The 25242-nt window shown below is 39.7% G+C and overlaps 1 protein-coding gene and 1 long non-coding RNA gene across 2 annotated transcripts in view; one reads left to right on the forward strand and one right to left on the reverse strand.

Moving 5' to 3' along the window:
- LOC130684261 (uncharacterized) overlaps positions 1–25242 on the reverse strand; it is a 209342-nt gene that overhangs the window by 173566 nt on the left and 10534 nt on the right. The window lies entirely within an intron of this gene.
- On the forward strand, positions 7163–11794 carry CCDC71L (coiled-coil domain containing 71 like). The gene has a single exon (XM_036892415.2). The coding sequence runs from the start codon at positions 7452–7454 to the stop codon at positions 8133–8135; it is 684 nt and encodes a 227-aa protein (XP_036748310.1). The 5' UTR covers positions 7163–7451; the 3' UTR covers positions 8136–11794.

A 25242-nucleotide genomic window follows, 5' to 3' on the forward strand; every position in this document is an offset into this window, starting at 1 on the left:
AGACACCATGGTTCCCACTCTAGAATACCATGTGTCATGTCACTCAGATGTTGGGTTGAATTGAATAAAATAGGATTATAATGATGAAGTAGTAAAAGGTTTTATTTGTCTTTAAATTTAATCTGAGGTAACAGTATGAAAAAATTGCTTACTTTTAGCAAAGTGTACGCCAGACCTCCTTCTTTGTGCATGGCCGATGAAAAGCTCCTTTACCGGAGGACATGAGTTTGGCTAAGCAGGGATGAGTTCTTGTGTAAGGTAGAAGGAAGAGGCTAAGCAAGAGTTAAGTGTTTTTCTTTATTGGCAGGAAAAACTCACCAGTTAGTGGCAGGTAAATTCTCAGTGCCTAAGCCAACATAGGCTTGAGCTTGTACCTTAACGTGCTTTGGCAGCTCTTGCAAAAGGGACCACAAACTTGGATCTAAGCTAACATCTCCTTTTTCCTGATCATACCAAATTTTATTCCCTGAGAATTCTCTGGTGCCCAGGCTGGGATGTGGCAGCCACTGCCTGAAGGAAGCCATGTGAAAGTCCTTGCCCCAGTTGGGGGGCATTGTGTGTCCACTTGGGCTAGTGCCTCTCACACTGGACACAGTTGTGAGGGGCCCCTGGCCGTGGACCCCTGGCCACTGCATCAACTACATGGACTTGGTTTCCCAGCTAGTTAAAAACCACTGGTCCATAATGTTTTACTTTGTATGTCATCTCATTATTTAAAGGTAATTTATTTTCTATCCATTTTGTTCAAAACATTTTAGAGCTTAATGGTATCTTAATGGATTATCTAGTTTGTTCATGTCACTCAAGGCTAAAATTAGAACAAAATGAGAATGAACAGGGTGGAGTTATAAAGATAGCCAAAGAAGATTCTAGAATCTTCAATATGAAAAGATTTGTTTCAGAGTAATTTATTGGGTGTTTTTCACTATGAGTGAAGAGTAACAGTACTGAAAAGAATACCAGTCTTTCAATCACAAAATTTTGGTTTAGGATTGAGCTTTATCATTTTAACCTTGAACACATCAGTTAACCTTATTGGGCCTCAGTTTTCTCATCTATAAAATGAATATAATAACATTTTTTCTTGGTTTCTCTCACTTGGCTCTTTGAGGATTGAGTCAGAAAAAGTATATTTTAAACTATGAAGCACTGTATGCAGATAAAAATACTAAGACATTATTGCTATATACATATTAATAGATCAGTAAGACACATTTTTAATGTTTCCCCCTTTTAATGTGTCCTGCTGTGAAGGAGTTTATCATGTAGATGGTTCACAATCTTTGTCTGTCCCAAAACAATTGAGACATAACATATTCTGCTCAGTAATGACAGTTGTTCTCCTAGTGGTAAGGGTAAGCTGGAGTAGGGATGGTGGTGAGGAAGCATGTTGTAAGGGAGATAAAAGCAAAATGATGCAGCCTTTATAGAAGGAAGAGAGCACAAGGATGAAGAGGGGCTCAAAGGATGACAAAATTTGGAAAGAAGAAGATGGGGAAAATGAGACAAACAAAACATAGATGGAAAAGAATAGTCCCAATCTGCTCATCTATAAAATGGGACATATAGAATAGTACTTACCCCATGGAACTGTTGTGAAGATTAAATGAAGTGATCCATGTGAAGTGGTTAGTGTGGGTCTGGCACAGATTATGAATAGTATATGTTAAACCTGTGTTGTTATTAAACTGTAATTCTGAAGGTAGAATAATTGTCCCCCAAAGATGTACATATCCTCATCTCTGGTACATGCAGGATGTTAGGTTACATGGAAAAGAGGAAGTAAGGTTGTAGATGGAATTAAGGTTGCTAATCAACTGACTTTAAAGTAGAGAGATTACCCTGGATTATCCCAGAGGGCCCAGAGTAATCCCAAAGGTCCTTAAAAGTTCAAGAAGGAAGCAGAAAAATCAGTTGGAAATATTAACTACTGAAGAATGGCCAGAGGGATTTAATGTTGCTGCTTTTGATGGTGGAAGAGGCCATAGGCTAAGGAATGTGGGTGGCTTCTAGAAGCTGGAAAAGCCAAAGAAATGGATTTACCTTCAGAACCTCCAGAAAGGAAGACAGCCCTACTGACAACTTGATTTTAGTCCAGTGAGTCCAGTGTCAAGCTGCAGAATTTCAGAACTGTAAGATAACAAACACATTTGTGTTGTTTTAAGCCACAAAGTTTGTGGGAATTTGTTATAGCAACCATAGGAAACTAATAATTCCTAGCCTATAAGTATCATGAGGTGGGTTCCCAGTATAGTTCTGCTCACTGTTTAAGCTCAGCCTTCAGTTTGGTATATAGCAGACTTTCAATAAATTATTTGAGTGAGTGCATGAATAGGAATTATTCTAGGAATATATTATAGTGAATATATAATATATAGGAATATATTATAGTGAAGTTTGGCAGGAAGTTATGTTTTGGTCTATGTATAAGAAAGGCTTAAAAGTTGGTTAGAGTTATAATTTGAAGGGTTTTTTGTAGTTTTGTATCAGGCTACACAGTTTATTCTTCATTTGGTAGGCAATGGAGACCCACTGAAGATTTCTGAGTATTAAAAGGGCAGGATTGGAACTGTGTGTTAGGAATTAATCATTACTTGATGATACTTTTATTTTTAAGTTATAATACTAATTTGTTGACCTCTGTTCATCTAATTATTCATTTTACTACATAGTAGTCTTTTTCTACATTTATGATTCAATATGTTAATATTTTTCCAATCTGATACTAATAGACTCAAACTGGCTAATTATTTTTACATGTAATTACAGCTGAGCTCCAAAATTATTAAGAAAAAAATAGGACAAGTGGAGTCTACAGTTCAGATCAAACAGTTTGAGAGCTTACAAAAAATTATGATGACATCATTTCTTATTTGATATTGAAATCTGGCTTGGTAGGTTAGGTAAAGGCCCACAGACATAGTATATTTTGATTTCAACAAAAATGTGATAAAGTTTTTTTATAGTTATCTTATTGGATAAGAGAGTGTGAGCTGGGTGATAATAATATAAAGCAGGCTTGAGGGTTCAGACCAAACCCCAAAAGTAGACATATATCAGCACAGACAAGTCTCCATTAGAGTGACGTGGGTCTTTGTCATTGAGTCTGTGATACTTGGTTGTGCCGTTGATGACTTGGTTTAAGGTGGAAGGAATTAGAGAAGATTGTCTCTTTACTGCCCAGGAGGGATGGGGTCATGATAAGCCTATTTAGCCTTCTCTGACACTACCCTGGCAGGGGTGGTAGGGTGCTTCTTACAGCTGGGCCCTGGCAGAAGCCATTTTTTTTTTAGGGGGTTCTTGCTGAAGTACATTGATTATTTTCTGTCTTGCTAGGCTGTTCATTTCCTGGTCCTATAGCTAGAGAGGAAAGATTTTATTTGGGCTTTTTTATGTCTACATCTGTTGGCATCTCTAGATTGCTAGCTTCTCCAGCACTCAGTCTGAGGTGCATGCAGAAAAGAGAAAAAAGGAAACCCAGAGAACTCACAGCTGTGTTGCTCTGTGGGCTCTGAGGTCCCTAGCCTGTCTGCTTTCTCTTCTCCATTTTTCAGAATCATCTGATGTTCATTTCATATATAATGTCCAAGATTTTAAGTTGTGAGTAGTAAGAAGAGTAGGGAAAGTGCAAGTCCTGTCCTCTCAGTTATATGGTCTTTGTGTATTTCACAATAAGTAGTTTTAGAGCACACCTGATCTTTGCGATGACTTTTGTAGAAAAATCTAAATTAGAATGATTCTAATGAAAAGGCTAAAATGTTTCTTGATGACTCATGCTCTATGTAATTTTATTCAAACTAAAAATTAAGGCTATCTCCTTGGATTAAATACAAGAATGTTAGAAACGACTCAGGACTAACAGAGACCTAGGTTCTAGTTCAAGGTCTTCCACCATTCCTCTGTGTGAATTTAGGCAGATCTCTTGGCATCTCAGTATTCTCATCTGTATTAAGAGTGTTAGACTCAGTAGATAATCTCTCAAGTTTCCTTCTAGCACTAACATTTTGAGTTTCTCCTCAGCAATCTATTACTTAAAACAAAACTCTAGACTCCTGTTGTAATATATGATTTAACATATGTTGGTTAAATCAAGTAAAATCTTAATTAGGTAAGAGAAATAAGGATAGCGATTATTTATTCTATGTTTACTGTCATCCAGGCACCATAATAAATGTTTTACGAATGTTACCTCATCTTATCCTCAAAACAATCCATTTAAATAGAGATTATGTTCAATTTATAAATGAGAAAACTGAGGATCAGAAAGGCAAATACTGTGTCCAAGATATTTTGTTATAAAGTCCTGTTTGATTTAAAGCCTATTTGATTCCAGAGCTGATGCTCACAACCAAAAGTACATGTACTTAAAAAAATTTTATGTTTTGGCGACTTTTCAAGAAGCAAATTATTTTATGGAAGTGGGATCTTAAAGGAAAGTTTCCAGATAGCTAACAGATATATTTTATTTTTAATTTCTCTAATCACCATATTCTTTCTGGATTCATTTTTTTAACTACATAAGTTATAAATTCAGAAAATACACACATATAGCTAGGTTTTCTTCCCTGTTTATTCTTATTATTTGCCGCTTATTTATCAAATATAGGAGGCATCATTCCCTTTAAGAAGTAAAGGAGTAAATTCAGGATTTTAAACAATTAATCCTCAAGAAGGAAAATTTAATTTGCTGACTTACCATAAAATTTATAGTGTCTTAGGAACATCTCAGCAACTAGAAGAAATGTATTATCTTTATGTGTAAATTTTACTCACTTATGGGGAATAGATTGAACCATTTGTAAACTATTTGAGCCAATCAAAGGTACAGGTTAAGAAGAAATGTAAAAATAAGAAACAGAGAAAGCAGAAGAGCAGAGAGCACAAACAGTGGCAAATTTAAAAGTGTACAATAATTTAAACTCTTTAACATACACAAATTAAAAAAATTATTGTTTGGTTTTAAGTAAATTAAATGAGAATGTATTATAAAATGAACTATTGAATATAATTTGTTGCGATCTTATGTTTTCTTAGTACCAAAATTGTGTTGAAAAAAGATTGATCCTCTTAATTGAAATCAATTTTATAAGTTTGTATAGATGCCTGATACATATTTTTGTGGCAATAGATTCTGAAGAATTTATAATATGATTAACAGGGAAGGGAGGGAATAACAACAGGAGAAGCCAGGAGTACAGAAATCCTTTTTTTACGCTTTTCTTTCATTATGAAATCCCCTTATCATTCCACTGGTTTACTCTGAGATTTTTCTACATCTATCTGCAGGGGCATTCCAATGGCAGTTATTCAAATTTCACATTACTGTGTGTTCCCAGAATTACCCAGAGAACTAATTGTGATATGAAGAGTTGTTGTTTTACTATTTCCTTGTAAGGACTTAAGAAGCTGGTAATTGGTTCCATAAACTTGTTCTGAGATCAGCGTGTGCTTTCTTAGGAAAAATGCCTTTTCTTTTCAGAAAGTTACCATGATTTTGGTAGGTAGAGAAATGATCTTCTGGTAAGAAGTTTTGTTTTTGCCATAAACCCCATTGTGTAGAGAGGCTGCTCTGGTATAGAGAAGCGACTTTCAGAATATTTTTGTTTTAGTTTTTATTGAAACTAAACATAATATCAGGTCCAAACAAAATCTCGGGAAAGTCCAATGTAGAACAGAGGAAAACCACTTGATTCTGGGTAGAGTGGAAGTAGAATTAGGGCTATTACTCTGTCCCTTGGTCTCTCTAGTCCCACATAAAGCATTTTCTTTTGAACCTCTTAGAGGCTAGGCAACACAGTTAGAAAAGCCTCCAGTGATATGTAAAGATCACTAGATAAGGAAACCAAAGACCAAAATCATGGTCCTAGACCTGCTATCAACAAGCCATATTACTGAACCTCTGTGGGTCCACATTTCTTCATATATATAAGGAGATTGCACTAAAGATCTTTCAGCTCAAATATTTGAGGGAATCATTAGCAACTATATGCAAACCGAAAACGTGTGCTTTATCAGTTTTCTCCCGCAAATCTGATGCTCACTGAGGGGTAAAAGTTGCATGCCTTCCTCAACATTCTAAGGATTAGGAGATTTTTTTTAATCTTAAAAAATTTAGGGAATTAAAAGGAAAATTGTAAAAAAACAAAAGGTCAAATATAAAATTACTGTGCTAAGCGATTTCGATATGTATGTATCTCACTTCATTTCAAGCAATTAGTGTTATTTCATTGGTTCACTCTGCAAAACAGAGTGCCACTGACAGGCACTGAGCTGTTGATAGGCAGAGTAGTAAAGAATGTCCACAACTCTATAAGCGTTAGCACTTCCCGTCGAATACAAAAGATAATGTGTTAACAGTGTGTTCTTTCAACAGAACCTTTTTGATTGTGTTGCTGCATCCTTTCTAAATGATAGAGATGGTGCTGTCAAGGAACATATTAAAACTAAATGAGAAGTGAAGTGTGTGCTCTTTTAACAGAACCGTATATTTAAAAAGAAGGAAATTTTCTTTTAAGGAGAATGGCTTTATTGTATTGATCTTTGATCAACTTGAACAAAGAGTGTTTTATTTTATAGGCAAAATAGGCTTTGCTTTCCCGATGAGCAGAGTATCTCTTAAATATGAAGGCGATTCCATTTTCTAGGAGACAATCTCATCCATGCCCCCGTATTACCTAAATGATTCTGGCTTACTACTGGTTGCGTGAAATGGACTGGGGCCAAAAGAGGCAAGAGTTGGATGAAGATGCCAAGAGGCCTTTGAAGGTTTAGGACTGTGAAAGGAGCATTCTCTCCACCCTTAAACCCAAATTCGCTGCTCTGATACCAGCAACAGCCTTGGGGCCTGCCTCCCTTTGTTATTCAGACTGGTAGGTCTCCCAGCTGGATCCACAAATGCACACCCACTCACTGGGAGAGCAACCCTCCCCAAGGTGGAGCTGAAGTCTACCCCTTACTCCAGACCAGTCAACCTCCCCGTACAACCAACTGTTGACTCGCGTTCAAGGGCTACCAACCCACACCCACCCCAGCACCATCTTCCAGGAATTGGCCTCTCCCCCACTAGTCCCCGCCCCTCTTCGGAGAGCACCCAATGGGTGGAGTCGGAGCTGCGGTGGGAGGGGCCTGAGGCGGGCACATTTAAAGAAAGACAGAGGGCGAAAGGAGGCTAGCGTGGAGAAGAAAGAGAAACCAGGGGGCGAGGCGCTGTCCAATGACAAAGCCCAGGGGTGAGCGCCGGCCGCCATCTTGTACCAGGCGGCAGGATATTCGCCCGCGTCCTCCGCCCTCGCGGGGGGAGGGGCGGCGGCGGAGGCGAGAAAAGTAGCGAGAGACGTTCCGGGAGGGAGGCGCCAGCAGCGGCCGCCGCCGCGGAGCCGGACGCAGGCGGGACGGCGGCGGCGGCGGCGGGCCCCGGCGATCGCGAGCGGGCCCGAGTGGCCTCCGATGCGATGCGGCGCAGCGTGAAGAGGCGGCGGCGCCGTCCCGCGGCCGTCCCGGGCGGAGGCTTCAGGGCGGGAGGAGGGGCCGGACTGGAGGCGCGGGAGGAGAAGGTGGTGTACTCGCGGTCGCAGCTGTCGCTGGCCGACAGCACCAAGGCGCTGGGCGACGCCTTCAAGCTGTTCATGCCCCGCAGCACTGAGTTCATGAGCTCGGACGCGGAGCTCTGGAGCTTCCTATGCAGCCTCAAGCACCAGTTCTCCCCGCATATCCTGCGCAGCAAGGACGTCTACGGCTACTCCTCCTGCCGGGCCCTGGTCCCCGACCCCCCGCCGCCCCCCGCCGCCCGCGGCTCCGCGCGCAGACCGGGCCCGGGCGCGGCGGCGGCCAGGAGGAGGCGCCGCGGAGCCCGGGCAGCCGCCGCCCGCAGAAGGAAGCGCCCGCCGCCGTTCGCCGCCGAGGAGAGCTGCCCCGCCAAGCCCCCGGCGCCAGAGCCCTGCTTTGGGGGCCGCACCCTGGAGGAGATCTGGAGGGCGGCCACCCCGACTCTGACCACCTTCCCCACCATCCGCGTCGGCGGCGACGTGTGGGGCGAGCGCAGCCTAGCGGCGGCGCGACGCAGAGCGCGTCAAGTCCTGCGAGTGAACCTGGAACCCGTGGTGAGGCTCCGGCGCTTCCCGGTGCCGCGAGCGTGAGGCGCGGCCGCCGCCGACCCTGGGACGGAGCTTCCGCCTGGAAGGATGAACAAGTGTCAGTCGAGTGTTTACAGATCCGGCCAGGACCCCGTTCCCTAGTGCACTTTACGGGCGAAGAAGTCACCGGATGGTTTTTCCGGCCCCGCGTCCCCGGGATGCTCCGTCGCCGGCAGGGACTTCGGGCCAGGTGTGCTCTCTGCTGCCTCCCCGCACCGGGTCTGTGGCGGGAGGGGACTGCCGGACCCGCAGGGGAGGTCCCTCTTCTCCCTAACCCCAGATTGAGACGTCTCCAGGACTGTAGGGGCAGATCCGTTTTCTCCCTTTTGGACTCTACCTCACTGGTCTGGAAGCCCTCCGAAGAAGTCATTATTTTTCCAAAGGAATTTGGTTTCGTGCGTGTGTAATAAAGCCAGAATTTACTTGCTGTTCATTCCCTATCCCCCACCCTCTTTTTTCCTTTTTGACTGCCATCCCTCTTTCTTGACGGAAGATCGGACATGTTATGTGGTGTTATACTAGTTTGTGCTCAGGGTATTCTGAATCCCCTCATTTTCTAATTTTAACGGGATTCCAGAGCTTTGACCAAGGATATTTTCTAAGAGATTCAAGCTGATGACTTAATAGTGCAAGTATTTGTACGGCTTTGAAAATAGTGGGCTCAGTGATTACAAAGAGATGCAAAGTAGAACTGTTTAAACATTTTTAAGGTGTCTAAAGATTTTATATTGAAATTTAGTGTTTATATTTACTGAGCCCCTAAAGAAAATGGTAGAAAGTTTTGTATGGGAAAAGTTGACTTGTTAAATTCTTTTTAATTGAACAAAAAACTATTGAAACCACATGGGTTGTGATAAAAAAAAAAAAGAACGAATTCGCAAGAACTACTGGTTAAAGAGATGGACGGAATCCCATTGGAAATTATTTGACCTCCTTGTACTGGTCTGATGTGCAAATCCAGGTACATTACAAGGTTAATTTATTTTGAAGTGGAAATTGCATTGGAGAAATGAATGTTTGTAAACTTTGGGATTAAACTGATGAACAGAATACCCTTCAGAATTCTCTGAAGTATTAATAATCTAGAGGGGTGGGGGCATTTCTTGGTATCTAATAACTGGTTGAAGTTACTTTGGGCAAAATATATCTCTTGTTTCTGTTGTTGGGTAACAAGAAATGTCTGAACTATTCTCCATCACTTTCTATGAACATCATGACAATTGAGTTTTTTGCTCCATGTTTTGTTCTTTTTTATCTTATTTCTATTGAAAATTATGTATGCAGTAACCAGCCTTTGACAGCTGAAAGCCACAGGAATCCAACAGGTGAGCCACAGAGTACTGACCCTTCATTTACACTTTGCTAGTAGTGTTTATACCATATGGCCCCGTGTGGAATTCTTGATTATCCAAGTGCCTTTGGTCATTGGTGGCAGCAAGACTTTAAGGGTTTGTAGCCAGTGGTGCCACAGCCAGATTTTACTGCAATATCTAAAGGGTCAAGTAGTGTTTTTGTACCACTATCATTACAAATGTAAGTATCCTGCCATGGAACCATCCATACCAGGCTGGAACTTGACGTATGAGATCCTCAGTATTCAGGTTTTCTGTCTGTTTGGCAGCCTCTTAGGAGAATAATGAGAGTTGTTGTTTTCACTCCTGTGTTAGAATTCAAGTGGTGTAGCTTTCTGAAATGAATTCTTTGAGTTTAATAGTTCATAGTAGGAGTTTTGTGACTTTAATTTCAGTATTCTTGTTTTGTAGAAAGAATACATATATACATACACACACACACACACACACATACACACACATATATATATGACTTTATGCCAGTTTCCCAGTAAGCCTCATTTTTATTCACTATTTGATACTGCATTGTTACAAATACTGTCACATGAGTAAGTAAAAGTGAATAATTACTTAGAAGATGGAGAGTATTAAATTACATTTGTGTGATAGGAAGCTTATATAATTCACCTGGTTATTAGCTTCCATTGCCAATTGTATTTCAAATAGCATTTTCCCCTCCAAAAGCAACTTTTTAAGCTAATTAGCACCTGAGAAAAAAGCGTGTATTTGTACCACTTCACTATTGTATATAGTTTTGTAATTATTAAAGAAAAATCCAATGGCCATACTAGAATGTAATTTCAACATATAGCTCCTCTAGATAGCTTCCCAGAGGATTTTGAAATTAGACTTAGCTGGGGACATAACTTTGTTCAGCACAAAACTGAAACAACCATTGACACCATGCATTTAACTGAGATACTTATTTTTCCTCTTAACGCCTTGTTACATTAGTGCACTTGATGTTGCATAAATGCTTGGCCATCTGATTTCAGTTGGATCTGATTGCCCATCTGAATTCAATGTTACTTATCTAGTTTATTAAAAAATCATGCCCTTTCTAGTTTGTGAAATAAGATGTAAAAAAATATTTCTGCCAAGTTTTCTTTAGCAAAACCTTGCTAAAGTTAGTTGTTTTACAACTTCTAAAATGTGAAGAAACAACTTACATAGTTGATTAGCATGTTAATAAAGAAGTGAAAGTATTTTATGGGTACTTTTGGGCAGAATGTGAAAAGGAACTTGGCACTGGGGCCTTTCTGGTGAGGCATCCGTTAATTGTCCTCTGAAATGAGTGTGTAGCTTAGCTTGTATATAGATTTTTAAAAGAGAAATCCCATGATCTTTTTTCATTCTTTTAATTTATCTTCTATCTCATATGGCACAAGTAGAGGGGGAAGCTAGGAGGAACTTTATCACCTTGCTATGCTTTTATTCAATTTTGAACTCTCCAGTGCCTAAATGTGGTGATTGGCACCTCAAGTAATCTTTTGAAATTCCTGATGTCACTTTTATCCTTCCTGTCAACCAGCAACTTCGTCTTGACTGAAACCGCTAAAGTCATGACTGTAGAGGGCAAGCTTCATTGTTGTTAGTGCAAAGTGTCTCTGTTGTGATGTGTATTTATTTTTTCGAAGTTTGAGAATCTTATTGGACAAGTTGTAATTTAAGCTGGTGGCTGACACCTATTGATTTGCTATGTATGTGCAAACGATAGTACTATTTTTCTGAAAACTTCATTAAAAACAAACATTTGAATACAATGAATCTGAGCAATTTTGAACTCGAAGTTTTTTATTTGAAGGATTGCCACAGCAGTCTTTAGATTGGTGGTTTTTAATGGACAGATACATATAATATTTACTTTATTGGTATGTTTAAAATATTTTTTGATTATGTCTTAAGTGCATTAGAAAGCAGTTGTTTGTAATGGAACTGCATTGTTTCTTTGGACAGTTTGATGTGCATATGATTGAGACCTACAATCTGGTTGTACGTCTGCGTTTTAACTTATTAACTGTAAATAAATTTTAGAGACTACACGGTGTCTGGTTTTTCTAATGATGTTGGAAGTTTTTGAAATGGATTGCATGTGAACAGAAAGCATTTTAACTTACAGTGTGTTAAATTTTGACTTTTTTTGTGAACTCCGAACTTTTGGAAGTCTCAAGATACGTTTTGTGCCATTTTGGGAGTTTGTGTGATATCAACTCTTTAATGATCTAGTCAATCTCCATGACTGTACTTCATGCCCAAGCCCAACCCATTACCCAGTTTGCCAGCAATAAAGACTTTTAAAATGCATCAGAATTCAGTTTTGATTCCTGACCCAAGTCCTCCTGCAGTGGTGATTAAAAGGTCTAACGCTCATATTCTCATATTATGAAGCAAAGTAAGAGTGCCCGTATGACATTACGATTAGCACACATAACATGGGGGTGGGGCACGGGGAAGGCTGTATATAGCACAGAGAAGACAAGTAGTGACTATAGCATCTTACTATGCTGATGGACAGTGACTGTAATGGGGTATGTGGTGGGGATTTGATAATGGGGGAAATGTAGTAACCACAATGTTGCTCGTGATATTAATGATACCAAAAAAAATATGCCCCATATGAGTAGCAGCAGTAAAGTCTGGTCCAGAAAGAGTAGAGCCAGAATTTTCATTACAGTCTACAAGGTAGATGTGGAGTGTTAACCAAGGGCAGAGTTCATAGTACTGTGTGTCCTGGATTTGACTTCATACCTGAATTCCTATCAATAATTGGCAGCGACATAATGAAGTAGCTGTGAATCCCAGTTCCTGGGATGGAACTAAGACTTCACCAGTGCAAGTGGTAGAACTCTAGGCAACTTACATAAATAAACCCAGTGGGCCTTAGCTTCCTCAAGTGTGGTGGTAAAACAATTTACTGTGTTATTAAAAGGATATTAATGGTGGACACATAGGAAATAATAAATTCTATTAGTTGGAGGCATGTGTGCTGAGAGTAAGTATATATACTGAGAGTAGTCCTTTGGGAATTTAGTATCCTGATAATCAAAAGGCAAATTAACAGAAGGTATTGTGGGTGAATTAAACTGAAGACAGAAAAATCTGGTTTTTTTTCTTTTAGCTCTGACACACCATACAGCAGAAATTTGGATTAAGTTGATTTATTAGTTTCCACTGCTGGAGGTTTTCTAGGCTTTCTTAAAAATTTGGGGGTCTTGTTTTATTATATCTCTGAAAGGTATTTAAAAATGTGCTGTTATGTATTTTAAGCTATTTTAGAATTTGTAAAAGTAATTAAAGTTGTTGATCCAAGAACTTGCCAAATTTCCACACTGAATTTTCACTTGGAGTAAGTTCAGCAAGGGTTGCTTAAGAACTATGTTAATTTACATGTACAGAACTAAATTAGACCTAATTTGTGTGAGATGTGTACTGCCTGCGCTAAGGAAACAAATGAGTGTAGTAGGTATGTTTGAAACAGCAGAAATTTATTACCACAAGTAAAAAATATCCTCATATTTGAAGTATCAACACATCTTCAGATTTTGGGTCTAAAGCCTGTAACTTAGCTCTAATTCTTTTTAGCACAAAGAATAATAACAATTATAAATAAAGCTTCAACATATTCTAAGTTGGTGAGCAAGCCAGAATTGCAGTATCTGAATATAACACAAAAGAATTTCCCTCAGTGGAAGTTATCCAGTTGTAAGAAGCTCAAAACTAAGCATGATTGCACATTTCAAAAGAGAAATGACTTCTCGCTGTCATCAACACTTGTCTTGATAAAAACCCTGAGCCGTGATCTATAACTTGGTAACATTCAGAACCCAGCTGGAAGGTAACCATTACACCACCAAAGACTAACCCAGCAAGTCTAAATAAATACTCTACTGGACTTAAAACTGCACTTCTTTTGCTTCTGAAAATATTCATAGAAATGTTACATTAAGATTCTTCCAAGTATTGAAATAAACTGTGAAGTGTGTATGTGTGTGTGTGTATGCTTTAAGTGTTCAGTAGAGTGAGAATAGAAAAAAAAAATGTGACCTAGGATTCTAAACTCTCAGGTTAAACAAGTTATGGAAGCATATTATATATATGTGTGTGTGTGTGTGTATTACATAGATATAATATGTATGTATGTATGTATATATATATATATATATATATATATATATATATATATATATAAACACAGCTTGAACTAGCACTCAGAATAAAACATCTAGACATCACCACTACTCAGGAGGACCCTCTTAGGCTACTTTCAGTCATCTCTTTTCCAAGATAACCCTTATTCAGGCTTCTTAGAGCATAGACCACTTTTGCCTGTTTTGGACTTTATATAAATGGAATTATGTGTTATATGCCTCACTTCTTTCACTCAAATTATGTTTGTGAGTTTCATTCGTGTTACTGAGTGTAGTTGTAAATCACTTACTCTCATTGGAATATAGAATTCCTCTGTGTGACTATTCTACAATTTGTCTGCATCTCTTGATGGGCATTCCATTTCAGTCCAGTTCTGGCAATTATAAATAAAGCTTCAGTGAACATTATAGAACTTCTCTTTTGGTAACATCTTTTTCTTTGTGGGGTGGGGTGGAGGTATTTATCAAGGAATGAATGTGCTGGGTCACATGTTATGCAAATGATTAGCTTAGATAGATACTGCTCAACAATTTTCCAAAGTGGTAATACCAATTTACATGAACTTCTCATAATAGTGCATGAGAGTTCTGGAGTCCTCAGATCCTTGCCAACACCATCTTTGGTCTTTTTCATTTTAGCCATTCTGGCAGGTAAAAAGATTTAAAAAAACTTTTTTTTAAACCCAGCTTAAATAGCACATAGGACTAACAAAATACAAAAGCCTTGCCTCACCCATGTAACACCCTTTCTGTAGAGGCAACACTTCTTTTAAAGTCAGTGTTTTTTTCTTTGTTTTTTTTTAATAGGCTTTTTTCTTTAGGGCAGTTTTAGGTTTACAGAAAAATTGTGAAGGAAGTAGAGTATCTCCCCCCTCAACCCCAGTTTCTATAGTATTAATATCTTGCATTAAATGTGGGTACATTTATTGTAACTGACAGATGAGCCATTATTGATCCAGAATTATTAACATTAGGGTTCATTCTTTGTGTTGTACAATTTCATTAGTTTTGACAAATGCCTAAGGACTCTACCCACCAGTACAGTACATACAGAATAGTTTCACTGCCATAAAAATGCACCTATTGTTCACTTCCTGTTTCCCCTTGAGCTTCTGGCAACCACTGGTCTTTTTATTGTCTCTATATAGTTTTGCCTTTTTCAGAATGTCATATAGTTGGAATCACAGAGAACGCAGCCTTTCAGACTGGCTTCTCTCACTTAGTAATACGCGTTTCGTCAGGTCTTTTAGATGGCTCGCTTCCTTTCCTTCCTCCCTCTTCCTCCCTTCTGCCCTTCCTTTTCATTAAGGGAGTTAATTGATAATTTTTTTAAACCCAGTTTTAGGTTTACAGAAAAATTGACTAGCAAGTACAGGGAGTTCCTATGTACTTCCCCTCCCCCCCGGTTTTCCCTGTTACTGACATCTTGCATTAGTGTAGTGTATTTGTTACAACTGAAAAGCCAATATTGATACTAGTGTTAATTAAAGGCCATCGTTTATCTCAGGGTTGACCCTGTGTTGTACAGTTTTATGGGTTTTGACAAATGCATGATGCTGTGTATCCACCGGTACAGTATCATACAGAATAGTTTCAGTGCCATGAAAATTGCCTACGCCCCATCTATTCCTCTCTGACTTCCTGCCCTGGCTTCCTGGCAACCACAGTTCTTTTTTACTGTCTCCACGGTTTGAGGCAGTGGAGGCAATCTATAGCTATGGTCTGCTATAGATCCTCCCTTTCTCCATTCAGGCCTCCATTGGTTCAAACTTTTAACTGTTTCAGGTCTTTATTCTCTTGTTGATTATCTTTGTAATCCTAAACAACACATTACTGCTGTTGACTGATTTATCAGTTGTAGGCACCACCCCCTGGCTTCCTATCTGAAGATGACCTACAGTTCACTTCCACTATCTTTCTTCTCCTCCCAATATACTTATATTACTGAATGTCTACCTTTGTTATTGTTGCAGTCAAGGCCCAGCTAAAAAATGAGTCTCTGTAGGTATTTTAAGCAGTTACATAGGTGATGGGAGTTCCCAGAAATCAAAGGGTGGCAAAGCAACCAGGAATTAATATGAAAAAGCTGTTTCCATCCCCAGGGCCGGAGGAGCAAAGAACCATGCCCAGTAGAAGCTGGGGTCACAGGAGAAGGGGTGGCTCAGTAAGAAGGTACAATCTCTGAGAAAATGAAAATCACTGCCACAAAGTAGAGTGAAGGGGAGAACAATATCTCGGCTTATACCTTCCTCCCTTTCTCCATTCAGGCCTCCACTGGGTCTGAGGCTTTGCATGTGAGAAGATATCTTACTCTGCTCTTATGTCTGCTGGTTTTGATAGGTTTAAACTTATAGGCTGTAACGACTAGTTGCCCCTCTCCATGTGCTCCCAGACTGTACCGCTCTGGAACTGTCATATCTGCTTTCCATTGTGTTTCTGACTCATACCAACACTTTACCCTGACCCTGTTCTTCCAAAATGATTCACCAAGTCTAGCCCACGCTTGTGGGTTGTGTAGAAACCAGTCCAGCCTTTTCAAATCATGTGAAAGATCCATGCTGTTCAATATACTTTCAGAATGAACCCTCAGAAAGTGCTTCTGTGGGTATATTGGCTTTGTGCTTACGCGGGCAAGAATCTTGCCTCTCAGGTGGCATTGCAACTTCTGTATCTATTAAATTATCGAAGTAGGAATAAAGTATTTTACTTTGACTGCTCATTGACATTTTCTAATGTACCCTAAGAAGTCTCATTTTATTTAATTGTTACCATCATGTAATGACTTTAACCTCATCACAGAGCAGCGGTGGCCCCAGGTGGAGCCTCAGTTTCGGAACCTTCAGATGTGGCAGTGGCGGCAGTTAGAATGGCTCCGACCAGTTCTGGGCCGCTTGGGTTTGTCTGCTTCTTCCCTTTTGTCTCACCTCCCAGCCCTAGCAGCCAGGAGAATCTGATTAGTGAGTGAGTCTCTAGCAGACCATAGCTATGGACGCCCTGCTGGGTAGCCTTTAGCGGGTAGCTGTGGCCGGGGCAGCCGGTGGATTCGGACAGAAGCACCTGCCGGCGGGAGGGGTCGCAGAGCCGTGTCTGTGCTGCTCGGAAAGGGGCAGTAGATGTTTCAGGCTCTGCTGCTCCCGGCGGGTTGATGTGTTTCGTCATCTTCATCCATTTATCTAACTAACCTAAACTTTACGATAAAAAAGTGGGGTTCGTGTATCAGAATTGAAGATTGAAATACTGGTGCTAGTTTTGGGCATCTTAACCAATGAATTGGGTATTTTACCAATAAACCTATATTTGAGTTGCCTACAAATATAGGGGTGGGACCTTGGAATCTGTTCCTTGATAAGCCCTCCATGTTTCTCATGGGGTTGGGAGAGGGTCAGATCATACTTTGAGAAACCCTGCCTTAGAAAGTACAGCCCTTTGGATTTTCAAAGCACTGTTTATAACCTGGTTAGCAAAGCTCTGTAAGGTCTTCATCAATATACATTTAGAGCTGTTTTGAGATCTGGATCCTAGTCTCCAATTTTTCCTTACCTTTCAAGGCAGTTTCCTCCAGCATTCTTTACTTCCTTGGCATTATTCCATTAGGCAGTTGACTAAATATACATTTCCTCAAATTGCATGTGAACATTTGGAAGAGCAAACACCCAAATATTTTATTGTCTCTGGTAGAAGTTGGTTCTCTCTGTGGAAGATGAGTAAATAAACCAATGTTTTGTTTTTTGTTTTTTTTTGTCTCAAATAAAAATATCTTCTCTATTGTTCAGCAAATATATATGCAAGGAAACATGCTAGGTACTACTGCAAGGGGCAGCAAGAAGGTTAGGAGTATAAGTTAGGTTTCCTGTCATCAAAAAAGAAGATAAACTACTTTGATTAGTTAAGATAAGCTGTGCTTTAAAAAAATAAAAGGGAAGATAGCCATAAAATCAGATAAAAGTTTAGTAATGAAATATTTTTCTCCAGGGCCACAAGGAGTTATGATAAATATCAAAAGCCAAAAATTTTGTACTAAAGAAGTTGCTGCTAATAACATTATGAAATTTATCTTTAAAATGTTTCCATCATGTGCTATTATTCCTTTGTTCTTCAAAGCTGAAGGTTTTTTCCTTCTGCTTTTAATGCGAAATGAAGACATTTTTTTCCTACATTTTCTTCTTGCCATTTTAAAGCTGAGCTTTTAGAAGTCTTTTATGTATTAATTCTTTTTCTCTACATTCTTTGTACAAAACCAGCTCTGAGATTGGGAATAATGTTGAGTATTGTTAATATAAGCCCAGTGAATTTAAATTGTCATAAAACTGAGCAATGGAGGAGACTCTGAGTCTGTCTCCTGGAGCCTCTTTTCCAGCCCTTGGGCAGAATTCCATTGAAATAATCCATGACATAGTGGAGACCCTGTCTCTGAAAGGAACTATCTGATTTGACCTTACATACTGATTTTTCTAGAAATCTAGGCATTGAGAGGGCCGGGGTTTAGATGGTGGGAGAGGGAGATTTTGTAGCAGCACAGAACATCCAGGTTTACTTGAAGCCATCTGAGCAGAGGAAGCGCTGTCTTGGCTCAGCGGGGCTCGGCTCTCAGTTGTTGTGGAATTAGCAAAAAACACTCAGGAGAACCCACGTGAAGGATGCTTCCAGAATTCTAAAAGGGACTTGTTCCTTTTTTTTTTTTTTTTTTATTAAATAAAGGGTCTCAAGGGATGTATACTTCACCCTTGTGTGTCTGCAATACTTCTTCACAGCAGTTGTGTTGTAATTACCTCTTATGTAGCTCCTTTTCTCCCCTCCTAAACCCTGAATTAATTCTTTGTTGGCAGGACTCATCTTTCCCATCATTGCAAAGTGCTGGCTGGACATATGCAAAGTACCTGGTAGATATCAAGTGAATGCATTCTGTTTATGAAGTTCAGACAAACCCAGATCATAGGCTCCCAAATTTTACAGCTAGAAGAACAAGCTGTGTTTCATTTTTATGTATAACAGAAGCAATCTGTAATGGAGATTATATATCTATATCTATGTCTGTGTCTGTATTTGCAGAAACCTATGTAATAAACTTTGGAGGAATTCCTAGACCTCTGTGATCAAATGAACTGGCTGAAAACTTTGACACCTCTTATGCTCTTATTTGCAGCCCAATATCACTTATTAATCACTACCTTAGAGTCCTTTAGCAAGAGTAGTATAATGCAGTGCAGCGGTGAAGAGGGTGGCCCTGGAGCTCGGGTGATTGTGTTAAAAAAATTTTACCTCAACCTTTTACGAGTAGCAGACCTTTGGACAACCTTCTTAACCTCTCTGTTTTTCAGTTTCCTCAGCTGTAAAAACAGGCACTGTGTGCACCTATCTCAGAGAGTTCTTTGAAGAATTAAGTGTGGTAACACAGGAAAAACACTAGAGTAGTGCCTGGAGCTTGGTTGGCTTTGAGTCAATAAATGTTGGCTTTTATTAAGAGCAATGTACAAAATTGTATACAGTCTCAGTGTGCTTCCTTTAACATCTCATATTGACATGTGTTGAAAGTAAAGAATAGCTGCAGTACAACAAAATAACCGTTAGAGTCACACTTATTTGGGAGGGTGAGGTCAAGTTCACTAACAGCATATGCAAAGGATGCTCTTGGCATTCTGTTGAGCAAAGAGACGCACAGGCTTGTCTTTAGTACAAGCTGATAGCAGAATGGTCAGAAATGCATAGGAAAATAGAGGGGACAACTAACTTTGACTTAATTCCTCCATGTAAGTACTATTCTATGCACTTTCTGTTTATTTCGCTTTCAAAACCAACAATCTTATGAGATACATATCATTATGCCCATTTAACAGACGAATCAACTAAAGCTTAGAGAGGTTAAGAAATTTGCCAGTGTCACACATCTGTGTAGTAGAGCTGGGATTTGAACCTGCATCTGCTGTATTCCTCTCCCTCCACTAGTCTTTGTAAACATTTTGGGAAGAAGTGAACTAAGTTAATGACACCCTAGAGGAAACTACTGTAGGACTACAAAATCGCAAGGTGGGAAAAAAGATCAATTTAAGAACACTGTTTTATTCACCTTTGTATTTCTCATGGTGTACAGCTTAGTGTTCAATGTTTGTGAAATGAATAAGTTTATGAGTGAATGTACAAAAGTATGAATTCCTTTGCTCCCATGATTAGATTGTTTAGCTTGGCTGAGGATCTCAGGGCAATCTGGTTTATGTCTAGAGCCACCACATGTACCTCCTGTTCTAACAGCCACAGGCAGGTGAAAGAGAAGGTTATTTAATATAACATTTGTCTCAAATTACTTATAAGTCAGTGAAGAAACAGACTTCCCCAATGTAACCATGGGGGGCCGTGCAGGCTTCAACCCTCCTTCCTCTGCCCCGCAGCCACCATCCCAGAGCCACTTGCTGTTGGAATCCCGCAGGTCCCATTGCTGACATCTCTTCCAATTTATGATGATATCAGCTCTGTGCACTGCTGCAAGATGACAACAGAGACTAAGTTCTGAGTATATTCTAATTCCCTGATATTAACTCCCAAACACCTTCATGAAGTTTCCATTCCCAGGCTTTACTTAGATAAACTACAGAGCTGCCAAGCCAAACCATACCAAGCGGGATAATGGACACAGGAGCAGGGACATGCTGCTGTGGGGCTGGCTGTGCAGGGAGTGAGTGGGTCGGGGGCAAGGGGGAGGGGCACTTGGTGCATCTTCAAAGGGAAGTTCATCTTTCTAGCACTGGTGCAGGGTTGGCCCTTGTGGTCCTTTGTGCCAGAACCTTGTGTCCCCAGCTTGGGGTCCCCACTCAACTGTACACCTTACAGCTGGAGGATGGATCAGCTGCCTGCTGTAATCGTGGGAGAAAACCTCACTAGAATTTGCTCATTCTCATGCCCCAATAACACTTACCCTCTTGCTGAAAACACCTATTTCCTTATAGCACCTTCAAACAGAATTACCTCTGCCAGACTTTGCTTTCTTTCTTCTACTCATTAATTTACCCACCCAGGGCTTAATTGAGCCACAGGATCTGTTCTAGAAGTAAAACTCTGCTCCCATGGTGCTTACAGGTCTGGTTCTGTGTTTGTGGTTACTGTCTCAGGCGGGGTCACTCTGTAGCCTTCTATTGCTTTTTCATTGTAATTTGGCAGGTGCCTGGATGCGTCTTTTCTCTAACTATGTACAAGGGGGAAATCCAAAGCCTCCAGGGTATGGATGAGAAGAGTAAATGGACTCCTGGATATGTCTGTTATCTTGGTGAATTGTGCATTTTTTTTCCAAAAGCTATTTTACTCTTGAGCTAGATATTTTAAATAAAACAAAACAAAGTAGGTGCTCATCAAAACTCTATGTCATAAGGGTTCCACAAACAGTCAGTGGCTTTTTGCAGAAGCATTTGGTGCAGGGACAGAGCTGTTGGACCAGGCCCCAAACATGGGGGGAAAGGCAGATTTCACCCTAGGGCCTCTGAGTGTGGAGCTTCACCCTGGCTGGGGACCCCAGGGCCTGAATGCAGGACCCACCTCAGGAGCAGTGGCAGGATGAGCTGGCACCAGAATGCACCTGTGGTAGCGGCCAGTGCCCCAGAAGTGATTGTCACTCCTGGGCTTTCTGATGCTTGGAGGCTCTTTATACCACTTAGAGTGCAGGGTGTGGCTTAGAGCAATCACAGTGACAACCCAGCCCAACCCCCTCATTTTACTGTTTTGGCCCAGAGAAACCCCTGCAAGGTTGCTCGGTGAGTGAGGGGTGCAGCTGGGATGAGAATCCTCATCGTCTGACTATGTACTGTTTTGTCTGCCAATCCCTTTGCCTGTGCAGGCTTAACCCTTCTTGGACTTAGGTTGAGGTTCGCTATAGGAATCAAACACAAGGCAGGTTTCTCAGGTGGTGGTAGCTGGGGGAGGGGCTGGGATGGCAGAGTGGGGCAAGAGGCAGGGACACCCGGGAGGAGAGAGGACACAGAAACGCCAGGTGAGTGGTCCTGAAGGACCCTCTGCCTCCTTCCATTTTGCTCCACAAACAAGGGTTCCACAAGCAGTCAGTGGCTTTTTGCAGAAGCATTTGGTCTCAGTAAGGATGTCTGGGCAGCCGGGGCTTGGGTGCTGCTGGAGTTTCATGCATTGGTGATGGCCGGGGGAAGGGGCATTTGGCGTAGATTCTTAGAAGGCTGTGGGAAATCTGTGTGTATGTCTCAGAAAGGGAGAGAGAGATCACAGGGGAAGCATGTGATATTAGTTCTGATTGCCTATCCAAATCATTTTCAAATATTTCAAATCATGGGGCATGATTTTTTTTTTTTTAAAGTAAGTCCAGAGGAAGGAGGTGGAGGAGGAGAAATAATAAGATTCAATCTAGGAATTGTTTTTAAAAATTCCTTCTTAATATGTTTCTTTGATTTTAAAACTTGGCTTTGGTCTCCTCTGAATCCTGGAGGATGTAATAGAATATTCAAGATGGTTTGGAATGGCATCTTTAGTGGCGTGATTTTTTATTTGTTTCACACGTCTCGCATTCTGGCTGTAGAAACCGGAAATGTATAATCAAATGAGTTATCCCAGCCACCATGGAGCAGAGAGCCAGTGGGCATGGGGTGAGTACAGAGAGGACAAGGTTTAAAAGCTGAGTCCACAGTCAGCACAGCTACCAACCCACTGTGAGGATCTGGGCAAAATCAGGACTCTTTCTATTTAGAAGGTTCATGATGCAGGTGAAACTTCTGCATGAATTCTGTACAATCAAAATTCATGCCTACATGAATGATTCAGAGAAGAGGGCTTCAGATGGAGTTCTTCAGACAGACAGTGTTCATCTTTTAAGTCAGTGATGGAAAATGATGGTCAGAACTCCAGGATCATATGACCAAGGTCCAGAAGTTTTATTCATTCACCTTGAGGGCATTTTGAAACTGAATTTAATGTTGTCCAGATTTAGTTTTTCTATTTGGATGACATTTTAGTTAAAATGTTAGGTAAGCAGTGTGTTTATCTTAGTTATGGAAGAACTAATGTCTGAATAGGGACATCATTAGAAAATTAATGAATACATTTTTTCTGTTTCTATTATAAAGGAGAGTCATCTTTTAACAAAAACTATGCCTTGAGTATGGTAACCAGCACATGAAAGAATATTCTGAGCCTAGGAATCCATTGTGGAATATGGAATTTGTTATGTTAAAAGATGATTATACAAATTCCAACATTCTTACTCTTTGGCACTGTTGATTGAAAGGAAGGGGGTATCTTACTTGAAATACCTGAGTGCTCTTGAAAAAGAAGGGTTCTGAATTGTTTTGCTAATTGTTCCCCAATATACAGAAAAATTGTATTATAAATGGGAAAACTAATCTCTCTCCTTGAGGAAAAATATTATTCAAGAGAACTCTGCTTATAAAGGTCCCCTGGAAACTCCACAGGAGAGCATCTTTTTCTCAATACCCCTTAGACCTTTTCTTAATGTTTTAGTTTGGTGTTCTAGATCTGACAGTCAGGTGCTGCCTCCTTCAAGTCGTTTCTCATATGATTGCTTCATGTTTTAAAAAACATGTTTATATTTAAGATTTCTATTAATAGACCAACTCATATGATGTTAGGCAGGTAAGCTGTTTCTAGCTTATCTGGAGAACAAATTGGTAATAAATATTTAGAACCTTAAACTACTGCTCATACCATTTGGTTCACAGCCTTTGTGGAATTTTAGTCATTTTACATCTAGGATTTTGTTCTAGTGTAATAATCAGAAATGAAAGACTAAGTGTACAGAAGTGTTCATGTAAGAGTATATTTAAGAAGATTGGCAATAAACCAATTTATTGTCTGGTAACTGGGCAATAATTATATTACAATATAAGTACACAGTGAAATTTTATGTAGTCAGTAAAGTCATGTTTTTGTGGTACATTTAGTGCTTTGAAATTAAATGAAAAAGAAAAACAGAATATAAAGTAATATAGAGAATATATTCCCAGATTTTTTTTCTCAATCAAATACTACAAAATATTTTGATTTATAATATGCATACAGGAAGATTTTCCCATTTCAGGTATATACTTCAATCAGTTTTGACAAATATATAAAGTCATGTGATCACTCCAACAACCAATATATAGACTCTACCACCCCAAAAGTTTCCTTTGCCTCTTTGTAGGCAATATCCTCCCTCTACTCTGAGACTCCGGCAAGCTATAGTTTTTCATTTTCCAGAACAATCAGATAAATGGGCTCATAAAGAATGTAACTTTTTGCATCTGGCTTCTTTTACTTTTGAGATTTATTTATGTTGTGTATATCAGTGCTTCATCCCTTTTATTTTTCCAGAATGACAGCTAAGTGAAATCATACAACATGTTGCCTATTGCATCTGTTTTCTTGCAATACTGAGATTCATTTCTGTTGTGTGCATCAGTATTTCACTCCTTTTATTGTTGAGCAACATTGCATTGTACTGACCTATCACAATTTATTCATTCACTGGCTGATAGGCACTTGGCTTGTTTCCAGTTTTTAATGATCATGAGCCATTCATGTAGAGGATATAATGTTTTTATTTCTCTTGGGTATGTAAACACTATAGGGGAAGGATTACTAGGTTATATGGTAAGTGCATGTTTAAGGAATTGGAGATCTCTTTTTTGAAAAGTCTACTGTGAATTTGAATTCCTGCCATCAGAGTTCCAGTTGTTTTGCAATCTCTAAATTCATGGTATTGTCCACTTTAAAATTTTAGGCATTCTAATAAGTGTGTAATGGTATCTCATTTCCTAGTGACTGATGTCAAACATCTTTTCATGTGCTTATAACCATTTCTCTAGTAAAATGCCTACTTAAATCTTTTAAAATCAAAATTGTTTTATTAAGTTTCGTGATTCTTTGTATATGCTGTATACAATTCCATTGTCAGATATGTGATTTGCAAATATTTTCCCCAAATTATAGCTTGTCTTTTCATTTTCATAATAGTATCTTTTGAAGAGCAAAAGTTTTGATTTATCAACTTAGTTATTTATAATTTTATGGTTCATGCTTTTTTATAATAATCTTTTTAATTTAGAGTAGTTTTAGATTTATTTTAAAAATTGCAAATATAGCAGAGTTCCCATACACCCCATACCCAGCTTTCCCTCTTATTAGTGTTACAGGCACATCACGGAGATATTGCAGGTTTGGTTCCAGACCACTGCATAAAGTGAGTCACATGAATTTTTTGGTATTCCATATGAAAATTATGTTTACACTATAATGTAGTCCATTAAGTATGCAATAGCATTATGTGTAAAAAAACAACATATATACCTTAATTAAAAAATACTTTATTACTAAAAAAATGCTAAATCTTCGATGGCATCTTCTTCCAATAAAAGGCTGTTTCATCACATTGAGGTTGTTTAGGGTAGCCACCTTCATTAGTGAGCCAGATCTTCTGGATAACTTGCTGTAGCTTCTACATCAGCACTTGCTGCTCTGCCTGCACTTTTACGTTCTGGAGACGCTTCTTTCCTTGAACCTCCTGAGCCAGCTTCTGCTAGCTTCCAACTTTTCTTCTGCAGCTTCCTCACCTCCCTCAGCCTTCACTGAGTTGAGGAGCTAGGGTCTTGGTTTAAGGGAACGTGGCTG

Source organism: Manis pentadactyla, chromosome 7 (assembly GCF_030020395.1).
Source record: "Manis pentadactyla isolate mManPen7 chromosome 7, mManPen7.hap1, whole genome shotgun sequence".
Classification (NCBI taxonomy): domain Eukaryota; kingdom Metazoa; phylum Chordata; class Mammalia; order Pholidota; family Manidae; genus Manis; species Manis pentadactyla.

What these genes read in the sequence shown, in the direction of transcription:
- CCDC71L (XM_036892415.2), top strand. Translation starts at nt 7,452, where the DNA reads ATGCGGCGCAGCGTGAAGAGGCGGCGGCGCCGTCCCGCGGCCGTCCCG.